This window comes from Pseudophryne corroboree, chromosome 8 (assembly GCF_028390025.1).
Source record: "Pseudophryne corroboree isolate aPseCor3 chromosome 8, aPseCor3.hap2, whole genome shotgun sequence".
Classification (NCBI taxonomy): Eukaryota; Metazoa; Chordata; class Amphibia; order Anura; family Myobatrachidae; genus Pseudophryne; species Pseudophryne corroboree.
In genome coordinates this window covers 484,345,401-484,373,363 of record NC_086451.1, presented here as the reverse complement: position 1 = coordinate 484,373,363, position 27,963 = coordinate 484,345,401, and the positions used below count along the sequence as shown (strand labels likewise).

At 47.6% G+C, this 27,963-nt stretch overlaps 1 protein-coding gene across 1 annotated transcript in view; it reads left to right on the top strand.

The window, feature by feature from the left end:
- Window positions 1–1,674: 1,674 nt before the first annotated feature.
- SH3BGRL (SH3 domain binding glutamate rich protein like) overlaps window positions 1,675–27,963 on the top strand; it is a 61,692-nt gene continuing 35,403 nt past the window's right edge. The window contains exon 1 of the mRNA XM_063938403.1: window positions 1,675–2,093. Coding sequence (XP_063794473.1) covers window positions 2,049–2,093 — 45 coding nt within the window. The 5' untranslated portion in view covers window positions 1,675–2,048. The remainder of the gene's footprint in view (window positions 2,094–27,963) is intronic.

The window sequence follows — 27,963 nt, the reverse complement described above, 5'->3', positions numbered from 1 at the left end:
ATTCTCTGTGAAATTTGAAATATCTGAGGCATGAGGCACATAGTGCCTCATATTTCAGTGAAACCACTTGTTCCTAGCGGATTCATAGGGCCTGATTCAGAGGTGTACGTGCTACTGATGTTGGATGTATTGGAGCGATGTCTTCTACTGCTTGCGTCCCAATTTTGTCCGTGCAGTCTCAATTCTCATTTCAGATGCATGCAGGGATAAGTGTATTGCAAATGTAGTGGGCGTTCCTAGCCAGTGACAGGGAGGTGTCTTAGTGAATGCACGGATATGGGCGTGTTATGGGACTGTCACAAGTGTGTGGTGGATGTGGTTGATGATAAACACAGCGATAGCTGCGTAATCAGTCTGTCAGCACTTATCAGGTGCATGAAAGGAAGGGGTCACAGAAACAGAAAGGGGGCGCTTTTTCCCCCTGGTATCCCCGTGCACACTAAATAGTACTTACAACAATACTTGAAAACTATATGGTAATAGAAATTCAGAGATATTTATTGCATGTGTTTGCAAATACATGGTAAGCTGCAGAGCCCCTTCACAGATTACCATGTATTTGCAAATACATGCAACAAATATCTTTGAATTTCTATTACCTTATAGTTTTCAGGTATTGTTGTAAGTACTATTTAGTGTGCAGGGGGATACCAGGGGAGGGGGGGGGGGGAGCACCCCTTTCATTTTTTTGCAAGTTTTGATGGTGCAAGCAGTGGTGGCATCTAAGGATGCACTGGTCGGTAGAACGTGGACGCTGTCAGTGGACGTCCGAGCCCTTGCACATTTGTAGCAAGGGAAGGGCTTTGTAGCGGTATTTGTATGATGTCACAGGCTGGCAACCACCAGTAGCTGCTGCTGCATGCACTTCTGAATCACTACCTAAAGGCCCCCATTCATCAGCAATCGATTGGAGCAATCTGCAGATTGTGCAAATAAATCTGCAATATATGGGGTTCACAGATCACGTATTCAGACCAAAACTCAATGGGGTTGGTAAATCAGGATGTCCAACATGTTGGATTTGGCAGATCACTTGGGGCTGTAGATTGCCGGCGTATGGTAACAATCAGCAGATCTGCAGACCGTTCCTAGTAAACTGATGAGTCTTTCAGACTGGCAGATCTGTATTTGCTGAGAATGATCTGCAGATCACTGACACATATCTGTAATGTATAATATCTGTAATGTGTGGGGGCAGAATGGTGGATTGAGGAATCTTTAAATCGGGAGGGGGGGGGGGAGGGAATTCTCAGAATCTGCAAATTGTGTTTGTGTGATTGCTGATGTTACTCTCTCTGCACATGTTACATCTGCCCCGCCTGCAGTGCAGCATGGTTTTGCCCCGTACTTTGCTTTTTTGCTTTACTTGCAAACATGAATCAGGACCATTGCCAGAACATGAACAGTTGCCAGACTGACAATGTGATTTTCTTATATTTAATGTAACCCTAAAATCTGCCGTCGGCGTTCTGTCTGCATACAGTAAGTGCAGCGTATCACTAACAGATACATCAGCTGCTGGAAGCTGCAGCAGTTACAGGTGTATCTCCCAGTGACGGGCTGGAAACTTCCCAGATCCAAAGCCACAGTGTGCGGGGATAGGCTTGTTCATTGTGCAGCTGTGCTGTGTTTTTGCTGGGTTAAATAAAGTTAATTGATAGAGAAAAAAAAAAAAGAACCTCCCAGTTTGCAGAGTGCAGAGTCTGAGAGTGGGAGAAAGAGATTGATACAGAGTAGCGGAGAGAGGAGGATCCAGCAGCAGCAGCATCCAGCCACTGCCACCATCACCCAGGCCAGGCGGGCACCAGCATCATCCAGCTGCTGCCACCATCACCCAGGCCAGGAGGGCACCAGCATCGTCATCATCCAGCTGCTGCCACCATCACCCAGAGCAGGAGAGCACCAGCAGCACCACCCAGAGCAGGAGGGCACCAGCAGCACCACCCAGAGCAGGAGGGTACCAGCAGCACCATCCAGGGCAGAAGCATCATCATCATCCAGCCACCATCACCCAGAGCACCTCCACCGCCCAGACACAGTCACCCAAGATGGTGATCAAAGTTTATATTGCAACTTCCTCTGGCTCCACATCGGTAAGAAGTGCCCATTGTACCTGTAATCATGGCACTGGGGCAGGGGGTACTTGGAGAGACCAGATGTGGCTTGTACAGATTGCTATGAACGCTAATACCCCCCCCCCCCCCCTCTCACATAACCCCTGCCGCCAGGTTCTGCACACCGTGCCCTGCTCCCGGGCCCCCCACTAGTGTAGGATTGCGGTCACCTGAGCTATAGTCACCCGTCTCATCAGTGAGGTCAGCACAGGTGGCTGCAGTCGCACGTTATGTGGGGGGCCGGGAGCAGGGCGTTGTGTGCTGGAAGGACAGACTGGGCGCTGTGTATATGTTGTGTATAGGCTTACCATACTATCCCTTTACACCTGGATGCATAAGTTATACAGGTTCTGGGGCTGGCTGACTCCAAGCCTGCATCTTACCTGGTTGTAATCAGCCACAGAACCTGTGTGATCCATGAGTGTCCTGGTTTCAAGGGCTAGCATTAGAAGCCTGTGTACATGGGGTTACAGCTGCCCTGTATCTGGGCAGTGAGATGGGTTCTCCTTCTCTCTGCCCGCTCCAGACAGGAGGGCCAGCTGTGGGTGTGCCTGAATCCCCCCCCCCCCCCCCCTGGTATTTGTGCTGCCACCAGCCATGCCTGTGCATCATCCAGCCAGATGGGAGGAGGGTTCTGTGAGTGCCCCTGATCTGTTACGAGGGTCCTTGTGGAGCCACGGTGGTGTGATATGGTCAGTGTGAGTGGGACGTATTCAGAGCAGCTGTCTGTTCTGCACAGCATAAAGAGAAACGTTTGTGTTCAGTCTCCAGCCAGATGTGGGTGGTGGGACGTCCAGGCGCTAGCTGGGCGAGAGGGGGCTCCGTTACTGCTGTGATTACAGATGGGCTACTGCAGGCTTACATCACACAGGTCTCTGAGAACTACAACTCCCAGCGTCCTAGCTGGAGCGGTGTAGTCCGCATAGGTCGGTCTCTCACACCGGTACAGTGACACTGGTTATTGCGCAGAGCTGCTTATATCTGACTAGTGTTGTATACGTGGGAGCACGACGTGACTCTGTGCCAGGACTGGGGAAGGACAGGCGGATGTTATATCTCTGAGTAACATTAATGACACCTACTAAGGAAGTCATAAACCACAATGGGGACTTTGTAGCATCTTTATATGCGTCTGAATACTGCATTATAGATCTGTAAAGGGATTTATACACAAAAGATGAATTGCAGAAACCTAAACATAGAATAGAACCACTTGGACCATCTAGTCTGCCTGTGTAAACATGATTTGTTGCATTTCACACAAATGCACCCACACAGACAGCACAACTGCTTCACTGTACAAATGCACCCGCGCAGACGGCGCAACTGCTTCACTGTACAAATGCACCCGCGCAGACGGCGCAACTGCTTCACTGTACAAATGCACCCGCGCAGACGGCGCAACTGCTTCACTGTACAAATGCACCCGCGCAGACGGCGCAACTGCTTCACTGTACAAATGCACCCGCGCAGACGGCGCAACTGCTTCACTGTACAAATGCACCCGCGCAGACGGCGCAACTGCTTCACTGTACAAATGCACCCGCGCAGACGGCGCAACTGCTTCACTGTACAAATGCACATTTGTAACAATTGCACAGCAGAACATGATGTTGGAGAATGCATTATGGAGGCCTCCAGACTCTAGTAATACAGGATGTCTATTGCATTTTCAGTCTTTTACTAGTGTTTGTGTAACGCAGGCATGTCAAACTCGTGGCCCTCCAGCTGTTGTGAAACTACAAGTCCCAGCATGCTTTGCCAGCATACCTTCCACTGATCAGATGGTAACGCATGCTGGGACTTGTAGTTTCACAACAGCTGGCCGACCATGAGTTTGACGTGGCATTGGGTGCAGACCATCATGTGACATAGCTACGACGCCGCTAGAGGTTATTAGATAATAACAGTTCCATGCAGTCACCATGTATCCAGACCTAACATCTGTAATGGATTACAGGGCTCTGTGCACCCACTATTATATGTCCTCACCAGACGGGAACACGTCTGCAGATGTCTGCCTCCGTGTAACGCTGTGCTCTGATGTCGCCTTACAGGCTGGATGCACTGCACCTCTGTGTAGCAGCACTCAGCCTGGAGACACATGGCCCCATGCAGCGTTGTACGCCATGGCCGATGTTCAGGCAGCTGAGCGGTTTTCGGCAGATTGCACATGTGCTGTTATCGCACTGTGCATGCGTCAAGGTGCCGCTGTGATCCTGCGTGCAGTGAGGATTTCATGGTTTGCGAAAACGCAGGTGTGTCATGTATCTGCCGTCAGCTGGGAGCGCTTACACACAAAAACATGGCGTCCGCATCACTATTTCTGCGTCCAGTCTGCGTATCCATGGGGCTACCCTTAAGCCCGAGGTTCCTTGCTCTTGCATATACGCTGCAAATGCGAACGCAACTGCGAATGAGCTGCAATAGTTCTGGTGGGCGTCTCATTTAATTCCAGGGCGACCGCTTCACCTGCAGTTGTGAAGCCGAGAAAGTCGCACATACAATTGCATTAGTGTCCGTCTCTGTGTCAGGCACACTGCTGGTAAACCTCATTGTCAGCTCTTTATCTGCTGCATTGCGCTGCAGTCTAGTGGGAGAAACATGAGTACTGGGTATAGGTACTACTGTGTTGTGCTATAATACCCGCAGCAATGTCTAGTATTGGCAGTAACCGTCCTATTTAGTACTACAATTACCACGGAGATATCACAGATACACTGTCACTCACCTTAAGGGATAAGTGGGGTTATTCAGCTTTGTAAGCAGACCAAAAAAGCACACTAATGGGTAAAACCATGTGCACTGCAGGTGGGGCAGATATAACATGTGCAGAGAGAGTTAGGTTTGGCTGGGTTATAGTGTTTCTGTGCAGGGTAAATACTGGCTGCTTTATTATTACACTGCAATTTAGATTTCAGTTTGAACACACCCCACCCAAATCTAACTCTCTCTGCACATGTTACATCTACCCCACCTGCAGTGCACATGCTTTTGCCCATTAGCACTGCTGGGTATAATATATTCTGTATACTGTATAACGTGTGCCCTTATGGGTATACTGTGCTGGGTATAATATGGGCACTGCTCTGTATACTGTATATGGTATAACGTGTGCCCTTATGGGTATACTGTGCTGGGTATAATATGGGCACTGCTCTGTGTTCTGTATATGGTATAACGTGTGCCCTTATGGGTATACTGTGCTGGGTATAATATGAGCACTGCTCTGTATACTGTATATGGTATATAGTGTGCCCTTATGGGTATACTGTGCTGGGTATAATATGGGCACTGCTCTGTATACTGTATAAGGTATAATGTGTGCCCTTATGGGTATACTGCGCTGGGTATAATATGGGCACTGCTCTGTATACTGTATAATGTGTGCCCTTATGGGTATACTGCGCTGGGTATAATATGGGCACTGCTCTGTATACTGTATATAAGGTATAACGTGTGCCCTTATGGGTATACTGTGCTGGGTATAATATGGGCACTGCTCTGTATACTGTATAATGTGTGCCCTTATGGGTATACTGTGCTGGGTATAATACGGGCACTGCTCTGTGTTCTGTATATGGTATAACGTGTGCCCTTATGGGTATACTGTGCTGGGTATAATATGGGCACTGCTCTGTATACTGTATATGGTATAACGTGTGCCCTTATGGGTATACTGTGCTGGGTATAATATGGGCACTGCTCTGTATACTGTATAATGTGTGCCCTTATGGGTATACTGCGCTGGGTATAATATGGGCACTGCTCTGTATACTGTATAATGTGTGCCCTTATGGGTATACTGCGCTGGGTATAATATGGGCACTGCTCTGTATGCTGTATATAAGGTATAACGTGTGCCCTTATGGGTATACTGCGCTGGGTATAATATGGGCACTGCTCTGTATACTGTATATAAGGTATAACGTGTGCCCTTATGGGTATACTGTGCTGGGTATAATATGGGCACTGCTCTGTATACTGTATATGGTATAACGTGTGCCCTTATGGGTATACTGTGCTGGGTATAATACGGGCACTGCTCTGTATACTGTATATGGTATATAGTGTGCCCTTATGGGTATACTGTGCTGGGTATAATACGGGCACTGCTCTGTATACTGTATATGGTATAACGTGTGCCCTTATGGGTATACTGTGCTGGGTATAATACGGGCACTGCTCTGTATACTGTATATGGTATATAGTGTGCCCTTATGGGTATACTGTGCTGGGTATAATACGGGCACTGCTCTGTATACTGTATATGGTATAACGTGTGCCCTTATGGGTATACTGTGCTGGGTATAATATGGGCACTGCTCTGTATACTGTATATGGTATAACGTGCGCCCTTATGGGTATACTGTGCTGGGTATAATATGGGCACTGCTCTGTATACTGTATATGGTATAACGTGTGCCCTTATGGGTATACTGTGCTGGGTGTAATATGGGCACTGCTCTGTATACTGTATATGGTATAACGTGCGCCCTTATGGGTATACTGTGCTGGGTATAATACGGGCACTGCTCTGTATACTGTATATGGTATAACGTGCGCCCTTATGGGTATACTGTGCTGGGTATAATACGGGCACTGCTCTGTATACTGTATATGGTATAACGTGCGCCCTTATGGGTATACTGTGCTGGGTATAATACGGGCACTGCTCTGTATACTGTATAATGTGTGCCCTTATGGGTATACTGTGCTGGGTATAATACGGGCACTGCTCTGTATACTGTATATGGTATAACGTGCGCCCTTATGGGTATACTGTGCTGGGTATAATATGGGCACTGCTCTGTATACTGTATATGGTATAACGTGCGCCCTTATATGGGTATACTGTGCTGGGTATAATACGGGCACTGCTCTGTATACTGTATATGGTATAACGTGCGCCCTTATATGGGTATACTGTGCTGGGTATAATACGGGCGTGAGTGGCGTAACAGAGACAAAGCTTTCTTGCAAGCTCTATCCCTTCATGCAATATTTAATACATCCGTGCAGTGTAATCAATGATCGCATTAGAACGATATTATCGCAGCTCATCCGCATCCTCAGATGGTGATAAATCGTCCCCTAAGTGAGAATGTCCAATAAGCAATCTGTTTCCAAAAGCCCTCAACAAACAAAATGCCTTCCGATAAGGGCATAGGGCCTAATGCAGACAGATCGCTGAGCTGCAAATTACACTGTCCTGCGACCACATAGTCGCTGCACAGGGGGAGTGAAAATGCGCCCGTGCAAGTGTGCGATCCCCTGTGTACTCTGTGCGAAAATTCCCCTCAGTCAGATCACACTCACCATCAAATATTTTCTCCATTTTGTGCAGTGTGTGCGCAGCCCAGGACTTACTCTTCCAGCGCGATGAGAACGGGCTGATCGGGGCGGAGCTGACGTCACACACCCGCCCTGACAAACGCTTGGGCACGGACACTCCCTGAAAACGGCCAGTTACCACCCAGAAACGTCCTCTTCCTGTCAATCACCTTGTGAACAGCTGCGCGATCGAAATTTTCGCACCATCCTGTTGCTGTTTGGCGACGTGAGTGCACGTTGCCGTGCATGCGCAGTAGTTTGATCGCCCGCTGTGCGAAAACGCACAGCAGCTATCAGGTCTGAATCGGGGCCCATAGTTTGTGCAGTGACACGTCTTCCCATAGTTCTCCAATTCCGCACAGCGCACTAAATATAACCTATTAAAACACATCATTAAACATACATTTAGAGTACATATAATTTGGTAGTTCATATGAAAATGGTGTGGATTAACCCCCTCAGTGCCACAGCCACCATTTTGGCCATATGGGTCGGGTCTCTGGCCTTATTTCCCATCTGTCCGTGCGGGCTGTTAAGCCTTCTCCCTGTAGGGGCCCAACTTGCACTGGCTGCTTCTCCCCACAATCTATCAGATTTACTGGATTAGGTCTCTTTGGGCTCACCTCCACTTGCTAAAGAAGCAAGGCAGCACTCTGATTTGGGGCGTGAGTCTAGGGTGCTTGGGGTGTCCTCGTGTGCCCGATTTTCCAACATTCCAGCACTTCTTGACCAGTTGGGACACTGGTGGTTTCTGATTACACCCAGGTTGAAAGATACTTGCTTTGGGGGGCAATGAGCAGAAGACGGGTGTCGTCCTGTTTGTATAGTCCTTTGGGGTTGGCTGCTGGTCAACCTGCTTTTTTCCTTGTGGCAGAAGTGCCACATATTTGTCGCCTAGCTGGACCGCCATCTTCAAGTTAGGTGGTTCCAGGTTTAGCACCCACTCCTTTACCTCTGGGGCGCACCTGCTATAGAACTGTTCTTGGCATATTGTTTTTTCGTGTAGGACTCGGGAGTGATAGAATATCGTTTAAGGTGGGCCCTTATGACTTCATCATCATCTCCACAGCAGTCAGTCCTCCACTCCTCGATAAGCCTCCATTGCCTCTCCATGCAGAGTGGGCACTAGGTGTCTCACCCACACTGTCTTAGGCATGTAATGGAGTTTGCAAACCCTTTCAAAAACTTGTAGATGTCCTTCAATGTCCTCATCACTGTCAACAAATTTTGCAAACTGTATGGGTCCTGACCTGGGTACAACAGCCAGTAATGGTTCTCGGGGGAACCACAGCTGGTTCACGATCGCCATGTAACATCCTTAACATAGGTATGAGTTGGGCCCTGCTGGGTATACTATATAATGTGTTGGGCACTGCTGGGTATACTATAATAGGTATAATGATTTGGGTCTGCTGGGGGTTGTTATTGGGAGACCGGCATTTGGAATCCCGGAGGTCACCATACTGATCCCAGTCTCCAGAATGACGAGGGGGGGGCGAGCACAACAAAGCCCCTTGCGTGCTCACCGCGCAGTAGGATCGGTGGCTCACTGCGTTCGCCACAGTTTCGATTCCGACTCTATGTGTGTCGTGGACACCCACGAGTGGGAATAGTCCCTGTTGGTCAGCATGCCGACTGTCAGGCTGTCCAGCGCTTGGGATTCCGGTGTCGGTATAGTGACTACATCCCCCTTCTGGGTGTAATATAATAGGTATAATGAGTTGGGCACTGCTGGGTATAATATAATAGGTATAATGAGTTGGTCCCTGCTGGGTATAATATAATAGGTATAATAATTTGGGCCCTGCTGGGTATAATATAATAGGTATAATGATTTGGGCACTGCTGGGTAATAATATAATAGGTATAATGATTTGGGCCCTGCTGGGTATGATATAATAGGTATAATGATTTGGGCACTGCTGGGTATAATATAATAGGTATAATGATTTGGGCGCCGCTGGGTATGATATAATAGGTAGAATACGTTAGGTATAATAATTTGGGCCCTGCTGGGTATAATATAATAGGTATAATGATTTGGGCACTGCTGGGTATAATATAATAGGTATAATGATTTGGGCCCTGCTGGGTATAATATAATAGGTATAATACGTTGGGCCCTGCTGGGTATAATATAGGTATAATGATTTGGGCACTGCTGGGTATAATATAATAGGTATAATACGTTGGGCACTGCTGGGTATAATATAATAGGTATAATAATTTGGGCCCTGCTGGGTAATAATATAATAGGTATAATGATTTGGGCCCTGCTGGGTATGATATAATAGGTAGAATACGTTGGGCACTGCTGGGTAATAATATAATAGGTATAATGATTTGGGCCCTGCTGGGTATGATATAATAGGTATAATACGTTGGGCCCTGCTGGGTATGATATAATAGGTAGAATACGTTGGGCCCTGGGTATAATATAATAGGTAGAATACGTTGGGTCCTGCTGGGTATAATATAATAGGTATAATAATTTTGGCCCTGCTGGGTATGATATAATAGGTATAATACGTTGGGCACTGCTGGGTATAATATAATAGGTATAATGATTTGGGCCCTGCTGGGTATGATATAATAGGTAGAATACGTTGGGCCCTGCTGGGTATAATATAATGGGTATAATGATTTGGGCCCTGCTGGGTATGATATAATAGGTATAATACGTTGGGCACTGCTGGGTATAATATAATAGGTATAATGATTTGGGCCCTGCTGGGTATGATATAATAGGTATAATACGTTGGGCACTGCTGGGTATAATATAATAGGTATAATAATTTGGACCCTGCTGGGTATGATATAATAGGTAGAATACGTTGGGCCCTGCTGGGTATAATATAATAGGTATAATGATTTGGGCCCTGCTGGGTATGATATAATAGGTAGAATACGTTGGGCACTGCTGGGTATGATATAATAGGTATAATACGTTGGGCCCTGCTGGGTAATAATATAATAGGTATAATGATTTGGGCCCTGCTGGGTATGATATAATAGGTATAATACGTTGGGCCCTGCTGAGTATAATATAATAGGTATAATAATTCGGGCCCTGCTGGGTAATAATATAATAGGTATGATGATTTGGGCCCTGCTGGGTATGATATAATAGGTATAATACGTTGGGCCCTGCTGGGTATAATATAATAGGTATAATGATTTGGGCCCTGCTGGGTATGATATAATAGGTAGAATATGTTGGGCCCTGCTGGGTATAATATAATGGGTATAATGATTTGGGCCCTGCTGGGTATGATATAATAGGTATAATACGTTGGGCACTGCTGGGTATAATATAATAGGTATAATGATTTGGGCCCTGCTGGGTATGATATAATAGGTATAATACGTTGGGCACTGCTGGGTATACTATAATAGGTATAATAATTTGGGCCCTGCTGGGTATGATATAATAGGTAGAATACGTTGGGCCCTGCTGGGTATAATATAATAGGTATAATGATTTGGGCCCTGCTGGGTATGATATAATAGGTAGAATACGTTGGGCCCTGCTGGGTATAATATAATAGGTATAATAATTTGGGCCCTGCTGGGTAATAATATAATAGATATAATGATTTGGGCCCTGCTGGGTATGATATAATAGGTATAATACGTTGGGCACTGCTGGGTATAATATAATAGGTATAATAATTTGGGCCCTGCTGGGTAATAATATAATAGGTATAATGATTTGGGCCCTGCTGGGTATGATATAATAGGTATAATACGCTGGGCCCTGCTGGGTATAATATAATGGGTATAATGATTTGGGCCCTGCTGGGTATGATATAATAGGTATAATACGTTGGGCACTGCTGGGTATAATATAATAGGTATAATGAGTTATATAATATGTTTGTAATATAATCTGCACTAGACCGATAGCCTCTGATTTACGGCTGCGCGTTAGCGCTACTTTCACACCTCAGGACGATGGTAATAATTAACCCAACTGAATATTTCCTGGTGTTGGCAACCTCTGCCAGGTGCCCAATATATAATAGATGTATAATATATATATGTGACTGCTTGGTTGTGGCCGTTAAGCGCTGTATATGGATGTGTATATACTCCGAGCACCTTTCAGGTTTATTTGTCCGGTAAACAGAGCGTTTGTGTGTATTCATTAGTCTGCATGCTGTGTAACAAAGGCACAACATCTGGGAAGCAGACACACACGTCAGCGGTCCACAGTCCAGTAACGGCGGCAGGGGAGCGCGCCGTGTGAGCCGATGTATTTACTTTCTGCACAATGCGGGTCTGTTCTCTTGTCATGGACTGGATTATAATTCCAGCAAGTGTATGGCCTGTAGGAAGCCTGTCTGTCTGAGGGATACAGCTGTCAGATTAGTCTGTAAGGGTTATGGGCCACACTGTGCCCTTCTATACCCCAGGGAGCTGGCGGTCCCTTGTTCCTCTGACCACCTCCATATTGCGCGATCACGCGTTGTACAGAAGTGGCCCCACACCAGCTGCCATGATTTCCAGCATTGAGAAGCGGGTGCTGGGTCACTTTGATGCCATTCAGCGTGAATCACCTAATCGGCTGCCCACTTTCGCTTGTTAAGTGGATGGTGGTCAGCTCTGGGAGACTTGCCCACTCTGCCAGGCAGCCGGAAGGTATGGCGGCTGCTCATATAGCATCTGCTGCAACAGATCACTTTGTGACCGACACTGGGGTGGGAGCAAAGCAAACAGAGAAAGTCATTTTGTATCTGGAACAAGGGGGTCATTCCGAGTTGATCGCTCGCTAGCAGTTTTTAGCAGCCGTGCAAACGCTTTGTCGCCGCCCACTGGGGAGTGTATTTTTGCTTTGCAGAAGTGCGAACGCCTGTGCAGCAGAGCGCCTGCAAAATCGTTTTGTGCAAAACAAGACCAGCACTGTAGTTACTCTTCGTGTGCGTTGATTCTAACAACGGAGGGACGGCTTTTGACGTCACACACCCGCCCAGCCACACCTGCGTTTTTTCTGCCATGCCTGCGTTTTTCTAAGCATTCCCTGAAAACGGTCAGTTGACAGCCAGACACGCCCACTTCATGTCAGTTTTCCTGCGTTCGGCCATGCGACTGGAATGTTCGTTATACTCTGTGCAAACCCACGATGCTCATTGTACCCGTATGACGCGCCTGCGCATTGCGGTGCATACGTATGCCCAGAAATGCCAATTTTTAGCCTGATCACTGCGAACAACTCAGAATGACCCCCCCCCCCAAAGCAAGTTGCGTTGGCGCCAGTGAGTGTCCAGGTCCCACGTGTCTTGGCATTACTCTCATACAGAACACATTGATGCGCCAGTGGGCGCTGAGCAATCATCCTGTGAGTAACATATCAGATATACTTCTGTATTCTTTGGGTGATATTCAATTGTTACTGTGTCGGCAGCCACTAGATGGCGCCTAACGGAGCAATTCATTCGTTGCTCCATTGGTGCGCGATGGCTTCTGGCGCTGGCATTTCCACTCAGATCCCCCAGGTGTGGCGAGCTGAAATGCATGAAAAGGGACCCATTTGGGTGCCCATTAGTTTTGTCGGGTCTACCCGCTTTATGCTGCTAAACCCGGCCTCTATCAGCACAATAGCTGCGTAAAAAGATCAATTGAATATCACCACGCGACCTCCCGTCACTTTAGACAGAAGATCGGGCGCGATATAACCATTGAATGTCGCCCTTTAGCTTCATGTGTAAATGAACACATTGGGAGGAATTCAATTGTTTTGGGCATCTAAAAATCCCGTCTAAAAGGGCCTGTTTAGACGTCCAAACAATTGTCCCTATTCATGTGTTTAAGCACCCATGTACATTGTACATGTCACGCCCAAATAGACAGGGTTTAACCGTGTAAAACGGCTAAACCCGTCTAAGCGCCTGCTTTGGGCGTCCAAACGCTCGTTCGGACGCCCAAAGTTTGGACACATTTTTTCTCGCACCTCAGGAGGCTGCGAGAAAAAGATGTGTCCTCCGCAGCCACCTGAACGGCAGAAAAATGGAATTGCTGCCATTGGGCACCCTGTAATGGCGACCACGAAAAAAACACACATTTGAATCGGCCCCATTATAATGGAGGAAAGATACAGAGATTGAAAGACGACAGGTAGCTAGGGTTTCCACCTCGCGCATCATCTATTCCAGGAGAGGGGAGGTAACTTAGAGGGCGTCTGAGAGTCAGTATGTCACTGGCAGCAATACCCTGTAGTGGCAGCATAGGCTCCTTTCTCACCAACCCGTTCCTGTAATCTGCTCCGTTGCAGGCACGCACCTTTGCCTCTTTGCATGATCCCTTAAACATAGTGGGGCTAGAAGATTAGGTTTATAACAAACAAACACACAGACAGACAGTAAAAACACTCATACTCGCCTCTCCTGCTGGATCCACTCTAGACGCACCGTCCCTTCCTCCGAGGTCCGCGCGATGACATTAATGAAGTTTTGCGCACAGACCTCTTCCGGGTGGGGTGGGGGCGAGACCTCTTCTCCTGTTATCGGCCACAGCGCAAAGGGCACGCCGCACTGTACAATGAGCTGGTGACACGCAGGAGGGGGCGGGGCGGGTCCCCTTATTCCGGGAGATCCCAGAATCTGGGAGAGAGGAAAAGCCTCCTGGAGGGTTGCCACCAAATCCTGGAGAATCCAGCAAATCCGGGAGAGGTGGCAACCACCGTACAGGTAGCCCTGAAATGTGACGTCACTGTGCAATACTTCAGTGTAAGGGGGAGGGGGGGTATTTGCAGTATGTGACGCTTTATCCGTGTGCAGTCTGTCATTCCGCCACCATTTTGCTCTGTGAACCTGCTTCATCCACATAGTATACAGTAGTTGCCCAGGCCGCAGAGATTTAGGCAGATTTTCCAGGAGAATGTGCAGTGCGCAGATTTAGCAATGGGCAATATTCTTATCACGTGTTACGTTATGATTGGCTGGATCACCATTTATCATTACGTAACGACTTATAACAAGAATATCACTCATTGTTTCATTTACTCCTGTATTAGAAACTGTACCAAAAATAGAGTAAATGACACTTGTGTAAATGACTTGTGCGGAACTTAACTCAGATCGTGGAGGTGGCGATTTCTACAGGTGACTGTGTGGGGGGCGGGGGGGCTGAGAGGTAATGGCACAGTCTCCTTCAAAGGGGGGGGGGGGGGGGGGGCAGCATCACTTTACTGCGCCGAGACTCATAGCAGGAGATGACCAGCTATCATCAGATGACCGGCTGCCCTAACCAGATCACCGACCACCGGAGCGCAGTCATCAGATGACCGGCTGCCCTCACCAGATCACCGACCACCGGTCCCTGGGTGCAGGTATTACCTTATGTTCACAGTGATCAGCCTGAGTGTTTATCAGGCACACATGGCTGATGCTGGACCAGATCTGAGCTCAGTCTTCACTGCCAGCAGGCACGGAAGGTTGTGCAGGGGTGGGGGAGCCGGAGGGAACCCTGGTTAACACTATCCTAGGATAGCGCTATTATCACAGGGCTTCCTCCGGTGTTTTTTTTTTACAATTGTCTTATTCGTAAACTCGGACAGATCACAGTTCCCATTACAAGTATGGGAAATGCGATCTGGAATGTGAATATAAGGGCTTGGCGGAGTGATAACGCCCTTTTCACGTTATTTTAGAAAAATAATTTTGATTAATATGCCCGGAAATGCGTCAGAAGGTTAGATACATTTTGTGTGGAATGCGACAATTCTAGAGCATAAACATGAATAACACTGGAACACTAACGTACACAAGATCGCTGTCAGCGCTGTATAACATCCGGAGGTTTCCAGGCTGCTCGTCTCATGGCCGTCCGGCTGAGGGAAGCTCTGTGTATGGGATGGGGGCTATGTATACATATGCCCGGATCCAGTCTCCTGATGTGAGGAGCAGACACACCCACAGGAGAGCGTATATGGACCACACAGGATGTCGTTACTAATGAGTAAAGAATTGCCGCCATATTGGATCTTGCCTTAGCGTTTCCAATGTTCACTATGGTTCCTGTCATTCGACATTGCATGGCATCCCCGTAGCCTGGTGTGGGCACTGCCATGTATTGGCAGTATATGACCATGATGAGCTTAGTGTGAAAAATATATAAAACAACGGGGCCCATTTATCAACAGGTGATAGAACTCGTTGTGAATGATAAAACGTGTTGCGTATGATAAATTGTTCTCCGGCCAATCGGCTCCCAATTGTCATGTGTTTGAAAAATGACAGCTGGGGGCTAATTGGCTGGATCACCATTTATCATGCGCATTGAGTTTTATCACTTGTTGATAAATAAGCCCCAATGTTTTGCCAAGGTGTAAGTTGTCAGCATGTACCTGGCCTTATTCCTGCGGCTGCATGTGGCACGTGTTGCGAGTGCTGATGTTTGCGCACTCTGAGTCCGGGATCCGCGCTTCTCCTTGCTGGGGCAGAGTACGCACACGAGAAGCCTTTTGTGTCGCAGCCGCAGGTATGGCGGAATTCAGGCCTCATCCTCTGTTTTCACTGTGACACATTGTGCAACTTTCACTTTCGCACTTTGCCTACTATAACAAAGCAACCCATCACTTGTACAAGTGTCACATGTCCTAAATATGCCGGGAGTTCTTGGGTTCTTTTCCAGGAGGGAGGCTGTACATCAGGTCACTGGCAGTGGGTGTGTGGCAGTTGGGAGGAGACTGTGCATCACGTCACTGGCAGTGGGTGCGGGACAGTTGGGAGGAGGCTGTGCATCAGGTCACTGGCAGTGGGTGTGTGGCAGTTGGGAGGAGACTGTGCATCAGGTCACTGGCAGTGGGTGCGTGGCAGTTGGGAGGAGGCTGTGCATCAGGTCACTGGCAGTGGGTGCGGGACAGTTGGGAGGAGGCTGTGCATCAGGTCACTGGCAGTGGGTGTGTGGCAGTTGGGAGGAGGCTGTGCATCAGGTCACTGGCAGTGGGTGTGTGGCAGTTGGGAGGAGGCTGTGCATCAGGTCACTGGCAGTGGGTGTGTGGCAGTTGGGAGGAGGCTGTTCATCAGGTCACTGGCAGTGGGTGTGTGGCAGTTGGGAGGAGGCTGTGCATCAGGTCACTGGCAGTGGATGCGTGGCAGTTGGGAGGAGGCTGTGCATCAGGTCACTGGCAGTGGGTGTGTGGCAGTTGGGAGGAGGCTGTGCATCAGGTCACTGGCAGTGGGTGCGGGACAGTTGGGAGGAGACTGTGCATCAGGTCACTGGCAGTGGGTGCGTGGCAGTTGGGAGGAGGCTGTGCATCAGGTCACTGGCAGTGGGTGCGTGGCAGTTGGGAGGAGGCTGTGCATCAGGTCACTGGCAGTGGGTGCGTGGCAGTTGGGAGGAGGCTGTGCATCAGGTCACTGGCAGTGGGTGCGGGACAGTTGGGAGGAGGCTGTGCATCAGGTCACTGGCAGTGGGTGCGTGACAGTTGGGAGGAGGCTGTGCATCAGGTCACTGGCAGTGGGTGTGTGGCAGTTGGGAGGAGGCTGTGCATCAGGTCACTGGCAGTGGGTGCGTGGCAGTTGGGAGGAGGCTGTGCATCAGGTCACTGGCAGTGGGTGTGTGGTAGTTGGGAGGAGGCTGTTTATCAGGTCACTGGCAGTGGGTGTGGGACAGTTGGGAGGAGGCTGTGCATCAGGTCACTGGCAGTGGGTGTGGGACAGTTGGGAGGAGGCTGTGCATCAGGTTACTGGCAGTGGGTGCGGGACAGTTGGGAGGAGGCTGTGCATCAGGTCACTGGCAGTGGGTGTGTGGCAGTTGGGAGGAGGCTGTGCATCAGGTCACTGGCAGTGGGTGCGGGACAGTTGGGAGGAGGCTGTGCATCAGGTCACTGGCAGTGGGTGCGGGACAGTTGGGAGGAGGCTGTGCATCAGGTCACTGGCAGTGGGTGCGGGACAGTTGGGAGGAGGCTGTGCATCAGGTCACTGGCAGTGGGTGCGGGACAGTTGGGAGGAGGCTGTGCATCAGGTCACTGGCAGTGGGTGCGGGACAGTTGGGAGGAGGCTGTGCATCAGGTCACTGGCAGTGGGTGCGGGACAGTTGGGAGGAGGCTGTGCATCAGGTCACTGGCAGTGGGTGCGGGACAGTTGGGAGGAGGCTGTGCATCAGGTCACTGGCAGTGGGTGCGGGACAGTTGGGAGGAGGCTGTGCATCAGGTCACTGGCAGTGGGTGCGGGACAGTTGGGAGGAGGCTGTGCATCAGGTCACTGGCAGTGGGTGCGGGACAGTTGGGAGGAGGCTGTGCATCAGGTCACTGGCAGTGGGTGCGGGACAGTTGGGAGGAGGCTGTGCATCAGGTCACTGGCAGTGGGTGCGGGACAGTTGGGAGGAGGCTGTGCATCAGGTCACTGGCAGTGGGTGCGGGACAGTTGGGAGGAGGCTGTGCATCAGGTCACTGGCAGTGAGTGCGGGACAGTTGGGAGGCCTGTGTTGCTGAGAGAGAGCTGTGCCGCAGCAGCCGCCCTAGGGGCAGAGAGAGAGAGAGCTGTGCCGCAGCAGCCGCCCTAGGGGCAGAGAGAGAGAGCTGTGCCGCAGCAGCCGCCCTAGGGGCAGAGAGAGAGCTGTGCCGCAGAAGCCGCCCTAGGGGCAGAGAGAGTGAGGTGCCGCTTCTAATGCAGACTGAGGTGCTGCAGCAGCAGCTGGGGCAGATAGAGGTGCAGCAGCATCTGCAGTAGAGACGTGCAGCAGCTTCCAGGAAAGAGAGAGGTGCTGCAGCAGCTGTGGCAGAGTGTGGAGCTGCAGGACAGAAGTAACCCTGCTGTACAGCTACAAGCAGTGAGACATATATAGAGGGTGGCAGAGCTCCGGCATGTGCTGTCTGTCAGTGTCTCCTCTGTACTGCCATGCTCCCTACCTGGTCTCCGAGTCAGTGTGCGCCCTCTCTGATTCTCCTGCTGCTCTGCCGCTGCCAGTACAGTGGCCCATGGGAAGGGGGTGGTGCAGGCGGCAGCGCACCCTCTGACTTTCCTGGCTCCCGGGGCTCTCGCTACACCGTGCTGATGGCGGAGGCTGTGCCCGTGTAATACGTGCCCTGTCTTTGTCACTGCAGTGTTGGTGGCTAGATCAGTGTACGCTCTTTTATTATCACTCGGAAATAAATATATTGTGATAGGGCGTCAGCCTGAAGACGTCGTGTGTATCACTGGTTAGTTACAGCTGCTGTCACCCAGAGCAACCAGTCAGATGTTGGCTATTATTTCCTACACCGTGTCAGGAATGCCGGGGAGCGCGTGATTGGTCTGAGCTCCAGCACCGCTGTGCGGCGTGACAATCCGTGTCCTGGTACCAGGTCAGGAATGTGCAGGGAAATCTGTGTACAGAGTAATCTGCAGAAGCTGTGACAATGTGCAGCTCTCCGTCTGTGACCGTACAGGCTGCAGCCGCGCTGACTCACTGGCCGTATACCAGATGTCTGCCGCCTACTGCCAGGAAACCGCCATCATCCCCACTGCAGCCGGAGCTCTGACTCACTGCACATCCCCACTGCAGCCGGAGCTCTGACTCACTGCACATCCCCACTGCAGCCGGAGCTCTGACTCACTGCACATCCCCACTGCAGCCGGAGCTCTGACTCACTGCACATCCCCACTGCAGCCGGAGCTCTGACTCACTGCACATCCCCACTGCAGCCGGAGCTCTGACTCACTGCACATCCCCACTGCAGCCGGAGCTCTGACTCACTGCACATCCCCACTGCAGCCGGTTCTCTGACTCACTGCACATCCCCACTGCAGCCGGTTCTCTGACTCACTGCACATCCCCACTGCAGCCGGAGCTCTGACTCACTGCACATCCCACTGCAGCCGCAGCTCTGACTCACTGCACATCCCCACTGCGGCCGGCGCTCTGACTCGCTGCACATCCCCACTGCGGCCGGAGCTCTGACTCACTGCACATCCCCACTGCAGCCGGAGCTCTGACTCACTGCACATCCCCACTGCAGCCGGTTCTCTGACTCACTGCACATCCCCACTGCAGCCGGAGCTCTGACTCACTGCACATCCCCACTGCAGCCGGAGCTCTGACTCACTGCACATCCCCACTGCAGCCAGTTCTCTGACTCACTGCACATCCCCACTGCAGCCGCAGCTCTGACTCACTGCACATCCCCACTGCGGCCGGCGCTCTGACTCGCTGCACATCCCCACTGTGGCCGGCGCTCTGACTCGCCGCACATCCCCACTGCAGCCGGAGCACTGACTTGCCGCACATCCCCACTGCGGCCGCAGCTTTGACTCGCCGCACATCCCCACTGCGGCCGGAGCTCTGACTCACTGCACATCCGGCAGTCATACATTATATGTGAATTTGGAATTGGGATGAAATATAACATTACACCAAAAACAATGAATAACTTCTAGATTTATCCGGACATTCTTCTAGTAGTATTAATCACCTGTGTTGGGGGATAATAGATACTTGAAGTGACATACATGATCAGATACTACAATTGATATGTACAAGGGGGTAAGTTTTGTGCCTCACACACAGTATAAGCAGAAGGAACATCCAGATCTCACAATAAATATAATCTCAATAATACACAGGAGACAAAGGTGTATATAGAACTGAGACACATTCATTTACACAAAGGTCACAATAATAGATAAGTATACAACAGTCAGGAGGGTTTATAATACCCAGAGTAAGTAAATACGACTATGAAACATGAGTACACACACGCATATGACTGTTTGCATTTTAATTCACACCTTGGGGGTCATTTAGACCTGATCGCACGCTAGGTTTTTTCGCTGCGCTGCGATCAGGTCATAACTGCGCATGCAACGAAATGCGTAGGCGCATCGCACGGGTACAAAGCGGATCGTTGCTGAGTGATGGATTTAACGAAGAATCTATTCGCACGGCCGATCTCAATGTGATTGACAGGAAGAGGGCGTTTGTGGGTGTCAACTGACCGTTTTGTGGGAGTGGTTGGAAAAACGCAGGCGTGTCCAGGCGTTTGCAGGGCGGGTGTCTGACGTCAATTCCGGGCCCGGACAGGCTGAAGTGATCGCAGCGGCTGAGTAAGTTCTGGGCAACTCAGAAACTGCACAACATTTTTTGTACCGCTCGGCTGCACATGCGATCGCACACTTGCAAAGCTAAAATACACTCCTCCATTGGCGGCGACTATCTGATCGCAGCGCTGCAAAAAATAGCTAGCGAGCCATCAGGTCTGAATTAGGCCCCTTATGTCTTACGTGCTGTCTAACACACCATGTCTTGAATGTTCTTTTTAAATATTTCACAGTGGGCATTTTATGGTGATTGAAATAAGTTATTTTTTATAATACCTACCTTTATTCTACTTACCTTTTCTCTGTGCGCCACTGAAAGACCAATTCTTTCTTTTCTTTTTTGGATAATCTACATTATATGTGATCAGTAATCAGAGTAATGTATAGGAGCATAGGGTGCTGCACAGCCGGCAGTCATACTTTATATGTGATCAGTAATCAGAACAATGTATAGGAACATAGGATGCTGCACAGCCGGCAGTCATACATTATATGTGATCAGTAATCAGAGTAATGTATAGGAGCATAGGGTGCTGCACAGCCGGCAGTCATACATTATATGTGATCAGTAATCAGAGTAATGTATAGGAACATAGGGTGCTGCACAGCCGGCAGTCATACATTATATGTGATCAGTAATCAGAGTAATGTATAGGAGCATAGGGTGCTGCACAGCCGGCAGTCATACATTATATGTGATCAGTAATCAGAGTAATGTATAGGAGCATAGGGTGCTGCACAGCCGGCAGTCATACATTATATGTGATCAGTAATCAGAGTAATGTATAGGAGCATAGGGTGCTGCACAGCCGGCAGTCATACATTATATGTGATCAGTAATCAGAGTAATGTATAGGAGCATAGGGTGCTGCACAGCCGGCAGTCATACATTATATGTGATCAGTAATCAGAGTAATGTATAGGAGCATAGGGTGCTGCACAGCCGGCAGTCATACATTATATGTGATCAGTAATCGGAGTAATGTATAGGAGCATAGGGTGCTGCACAGCCGGCAGTCATACATTATATGTGATCAGTAATCGGAGTAATGTATAGGAGCATAGGGTGCTGCACAGCCGGCAGTCATACATTATATGTGATCAGTAATCGGAGTAATGTATAGGAGCATAGGGTGCTGCACAGCCGGCAGTCATACATTATATGTGATCAGTAATCGGAGTAATGTATAGGAGCATAGGGTGCTGCACAGCCGGCAGTCATACATTATATGTGATCAGTAATCAGAGTAATGTATAGGAGCATAGGGTGCTGCACAGCCGGCAGTCATACATTATATGTGATCAGTAATCAGAGTAATGTATAGGAGCATAGGGTGCTGCACAGCCGGCAGTCATACATTATATGTGATCAGTAATCAGAACAATGTATAGGAACATAGGATGCTGCACAGCCGGCAGTCATACATTATATGTGATCAGTAATCAGAACAATGTATAGGAACATAGCATGTGGCACAGCCGGTAGTCATACATTATATGTGACAAGTAATCAGAGTATTGTATAGGAACATAGCATGTGGCACAGCCGGTAGTCATACATTATATGTGATCAGTAATCAGAACAATGTATAGGAACATAGAATGCTGCACAGCCGGCAGTCATACATTATATGTGATCAGTAATCAGAACAATGTATAGGAACATAGCATGCTGCACAGCCGGCGGTCATACATTATATGTGACCAGTAATCACAGTAATGTGTATAGGAGCATAGGGTGCTGCACAGCCGGCAGTCATACTTTATATGTGATCAGTAATCAGAACAATGTATAGGAACATAGGATGCTGCACAGCCGGCAGTCATACATTATATGTGATCAGTAATCAGAGTAATGTATAGGAGCATAGGGTGCTGCACAGCCGGCAGTCATACATTATATGTGATCAGTAATCAGAGTAATGTATAGGAACATAGGATGCTGCACAGCCGGCAGTCATACATTATATGTGATCAGTAATCAGAGTAATGTATAGGAACATAGGATGCTGCACAGCCGGCAGTCATACATTATATGTGATCAGTAATCAGAGTAATGTATAGGAGCATAGGGTGCTGCACAGCCGGCAGTCATACATTATATGTGATCAGTAATCAGAGTAATGTATAGGAGCATAGGGTGCTGCACAGCCGGCAGTCATACATTATATGTGATCAGTAATCAGAGTAATGTATAGGAGCATAGGGTGCTGCACAGCCGGCAGTCATACTTTATATGTGATCAGTAATCAGAACAATGTATAGGAACATAGGATGCTGCACAGCCGGCTGTCATACATTATATGTGATCAGTAATCAGAGTAATGTATAGGAGCATAGGGTGCTGCACAGCCGGCAGTCATACATTATATGTGATCAGTAATCAGAGTAATGTATAGGAGCATAGGGTGCTGCACAGCCGGCAGTCATACATTATATGTGATCAGTAATCAGAGTAATGTATAGGAGCATAGGGTGCTGCACAGCCGGCAGTCATACATTATATGTGATCAGTAATCAGAACAATGTATAGGAACATAGGATGCTGCACAGCCGGCGGTCATACATTATATGTGACCAGTAATCACAGTAATGTGTATAGGAGCATAGGGTGCTGCACAGTCGGCAGTCATACATTATATGTGATCAGTAATCAGAGCAATGTATAGGAACATAGCATGTGGCACAGCCGGTAGTCATACATTATATGTGACCAGTAATCAGAGTATTGTATAGGAGCATAGGGTGCTGCACAGCCGGCGGTCATACATTATATGTGACCAGTAATCAGAGCAATGTATAGGAACATAGCATGCTGCACAGCCGGCGGTCATACATTATATGTGACCAGTAATCAGAGTAATGTATAGGAGCATAGCATGCTGCACAGCCAGTAAATCATATGTATTCTATCCGAGTACTGAAATGTAAAAAGTAATTCTGAAAATATAACCTTATTTTGATTCTCTGTCATTACTTATAGTTTAAAGTGCACAGTACCACTTCTAGTTGTACATGTGGAATACGTGCTCTGTAACTGTTCATATTCTAAACACAGACATTGGCACACTACAGTACTAGGTGTAATTCTCAGCATCTGTCTAGTTATATTATATATGGATACAGGCACAGTACTGCCTCTGTATGCTGGGTGTAATTCTCAGTATCTGTCTAGTTACATTATATATGGATACAGGCACAGTACTGCCTCTGTATGCTGGGTGTAATTCTCAGCATCTGTCTAGTCACATTATATATGGATACATGCACAGTACTGCCTCTGTATGCTGGGTGTAATTCTCAGCATCTGTCTAGTTACAGTGTGTATGGATACATGCACAGTACTGCCTCTGTACGCTGGGTGTAATTCTCAGCATCTGTCTAGTTACATTATATATGGATACAGGCACAGTACTGCCTCTGTATGCTGGGTGTAATTCTCAGCATCTGTCTAGTCACATTATATATGTATACAAGCACAGTACTGCCTCTGTATGCTGGGTGTAATTCTCAGCATCTGTCTAGTCACATTATATATGGATACATGCACAGTACTGCCTCTGTACGCTGGGTGTAATTCTCAGCATCTGACTAGTTACATTATATATGTATACAAGCACAGTACTGCCTCTGTACGCTGGGTGTAATTCTCAGCATCTGTCTAGTCACATTATATATGGATACATGCACAGTACCGCCTCTGTATGCTGGGTGTAATTCTCAGCATCTGTCTAGTCACATTATATATGTATACATGCACAGTACTGCCTCTGTACGCTGGGTGTAATTCTCAGTATCTGTCTAGTCACATTATATATGTATACATGCACAGTACTGCCTCTGTACGCTGGGTGTAATTCTCAGTATCTGTCTAGTCACATTATATATGTATACAAGCACAGTACTGCCTCTGTATGCTGGGTGTATTACTCAGCATCTGTCTAGTTACATTATATATGGATACATGCACAGTACTGCCTCTGTACGCTGGGTGTAATTCTCAGTATCTGTCTAGTCACATTATATATGTATACAAGCACAGTACTGCCTCTGTATGCTGGGTGTAATTCTCAGCATCTGTCTAGTCACATTATATATGTATACATGCACAGTACTGCCTCTGTATGCTGGGTGTAATTCTCAGCATCTGTCTAGTTACATTATATATGTATACAAGCACAGAACTGCCTCTGTATGCTGGGTGTAATTCTCAGCATCTGTCTAGTCACATTATATATGGATACATGCACAGTACTGCCTCTGTACGCTGGGTGTAATTCTCAGCATCTGTATAGTCACATTATATATGGACACATGCACAGTACTGCCTCTGTATGCTGGGTGTAATTCTCAGCATCTGTCTAGTCACATTATATATGTATACATGCACAGTACTGCCTCTGTACGCTGGGTGTAATTCTCAGCATCTGTCTAGTCACATTATATATGGATACATGCACAGTACTGCTGGGTGTAATTCTCAGCATCTATCTAGTTACATTATATATGGATACATGCACAGTACTGCCTCTGTATGCTGGGTGTAATTCTCAGTATCTGTCTAGTTACATTATATATGGATACATGCACAGTACTGCCTCTGTACGCTGGGTGTAATTCTCAGCATCTGTCTAGTTACATTATATATGGATACATGCACAGTACTGCCTCTGTATGCTGGGTGTAATTCTCAGCATCTGTCTAGTTACATTATATATGGATACATGCACAGTACTGCCTCTGTACGCTGGGTGTAATTCTCAGCATCTGTCTAGTCACATTATATATGGATACATGCACAGTACTGCCTCTGTATGCTGGGTGTAATTCTCAGCATCTGTCTAGTCACATTATATATGGATACATGCACAGTACTGCCTCTGTACGCTGGGTGTAATTCTCAGCATCTGTCTAGTCACATTATATATGGATACATGCACAGTACTGCCTCTGTATGCTGGGTGTAATTCTCAGCATCTGTCTAGTCACATTATATATGGATACATGCACAGTACTGCCTCTGTATGCTGGGTGTAATTCTCAGCATCTATCTAGTTACATTATATATGGATACATGCACAGTACTGCCTCTGTATGCTGGGTGTAATTCTCAGCATCTATCTAGTTACATTATATATGGATACATGCACAGTACTGCCTCTGTATGCTGGGTGTAATTCTCAGCATCTGTCTAGTCACATTATATATGGATACATGCACAGTACTGCCTCTGTATGCTGGGTGTAATTCTCAGCATCTGTATAGTTTACATTATATATGGATACATGCACAGTACTGCCTCTGTATGCTGGGTGTAATTCTCAGCATCTGTCTAGTCACATTATATATGTATACAAGCACAGTACTGCCTCTGTATGCTGGGTGTAATTCTCAGCATCTGTCTAGTCACATTATATATGGATACATGCACAGTACCGCCTCTGTACGCTGGGTGTAATTCTCACAGCATCTGTCTAGTTACATTATATATGTATACAAGCACAGTACTGCCTCTGTATGCTGGGTGTAATTCTCAGCATCTGTCTAGTCAGATTATATATGTATACATGCACAGTACTGCCTCTGTATGCTGGGTGTAATTCTCAGTATCTGTCTAGTTACATTATATATGTATACAAGCACAGTACTGCCTCTGTATGCTGGGTGTAATTATCAGTATCTGTCTAGTTACATTATATATTTATACATGCACAGTACTGCCTCTGTACGCTGGGTGTAATTCTCAGTATCTGTCTAGTTACATTATATATGTATACAGCACAGTACTACCTCTGTATGCTGGGTGTAATTCTCAGTATCTGTCTAGTTACATTATATATGGATACATGCACAGTACTGCCTCTGTACGCTGGGTGTAATTCTCAGCATCTGTCTAGTTACATTATATATGGATACATGCACAGTACTGCCTCTGTATGCTGGGTGTAATTCTCAGCATCTGTCTAGTTACATTATATATGGATACATGCATAGTACTGCCTCTGTACGCTGGGTGTAATTCTCAGCATCTGTATAGTCACATTATATATGGACACATGCACAGTACTGCCTCTGTATGCTGGGTGTAATTCTCAGCATCTGTCTAGTTACATTATATATGGATACATGCACAGTACTGCCTCTGTACGCTGGGTGTAATTCTCAGCATCTGTATAGTCACATTATATATGGACACATGCACAGTACTGCCTCTGTATGCTGGGTGTAATTCTCAGCATCTATCTAGTTACATTATATATGGATGCATGCACAGTACTGCCTCTGTATGCTGGGTGTAATTCTCAGCATCTATCTAGTTACATTATATATGGATACATGCACAGTACTGCCTCTGTATGCTGGGTGTAATTCTCAGCATCTGTATAGTCTCATTATATATGTATACATGCACAGTACTGCCTCTGTATGCTGGGTGTAATTCTCAGCATCTGTCTAGTCACATTATATATGTATACATGCACAGTACTGCCTCTGTATGCTGGGTGTAATTCTCAGCATCTGTCTAGTCACATTATATATGTATACATGCACAGTACTGCCTCTGTACGCTGGGTGTAATTCTCAGCATCTGTCTAGTCACATTATAACATGCACAGTACTGCCTCTGTACGCTGGGTGTAATTCTCAGCATCTGTCTAGTCACATTATATATGTATACAAGCACAGTACTGCCTCTGTATGCTGGGTGTAATTCTCAGCATCTGTATAGTCTCATTATATATGTATACATGCACAGTACTGCCTCTGTATGCTGGGTGTAATTCTCAGCATCTGTATAGTCTCATTATATATGTATACATGCACAGTACTGCCTCTGTATGCTGGGTGTAATTCTCAGCATCTGTCTAGTCACATTATATATGTATACATGCACAGTACTGCCTCTGTATGCTGGGTGTAATTCTCAGCATCTGTCTAGTCACATTATATATGTATACATGCACAGTACTGCCTCTGTATGCTGGGTGTATTACTCAGCATCTGTCTAGTCGCATTATATATGTATACAAGCACAGTACTGCCTCTGTACGCTGGGTGTAATTCTCCGCATCTGTCTAGTCGCATTATATATGTATACAAGCACAGTACTGCCTCTGTACGCTGGGTGTAATTCTCCGCATCTGTCTAGTCGCATTATATATGTATACAAGCACAGTACTGCCTCTGTAAACCTGTGGGCAGAGTAGCTGGTGATTGGTATTATACAGTATATATGGCGGCATTCTCCGGTGACGCTGGTGGTGACACAGAAGACGCTCCAATCTCCTCCTCAGCAGTGTACAGTATAATGACTTGTGATTACGCTTGCTGTGGGTGTAGTGGAGACGGGGATGGGACTCTGAGTCATGCGCTGCGCTTCCCCTTCCACACAGTGTGTGTGTATGCAGATGTGTCCTCAAGACTCCGCATACAGTAGTGTGAGACGCCCGGAATTACTGAGATGCTCCGTGAGGTGCAGCGCGCCGTCTTACTCT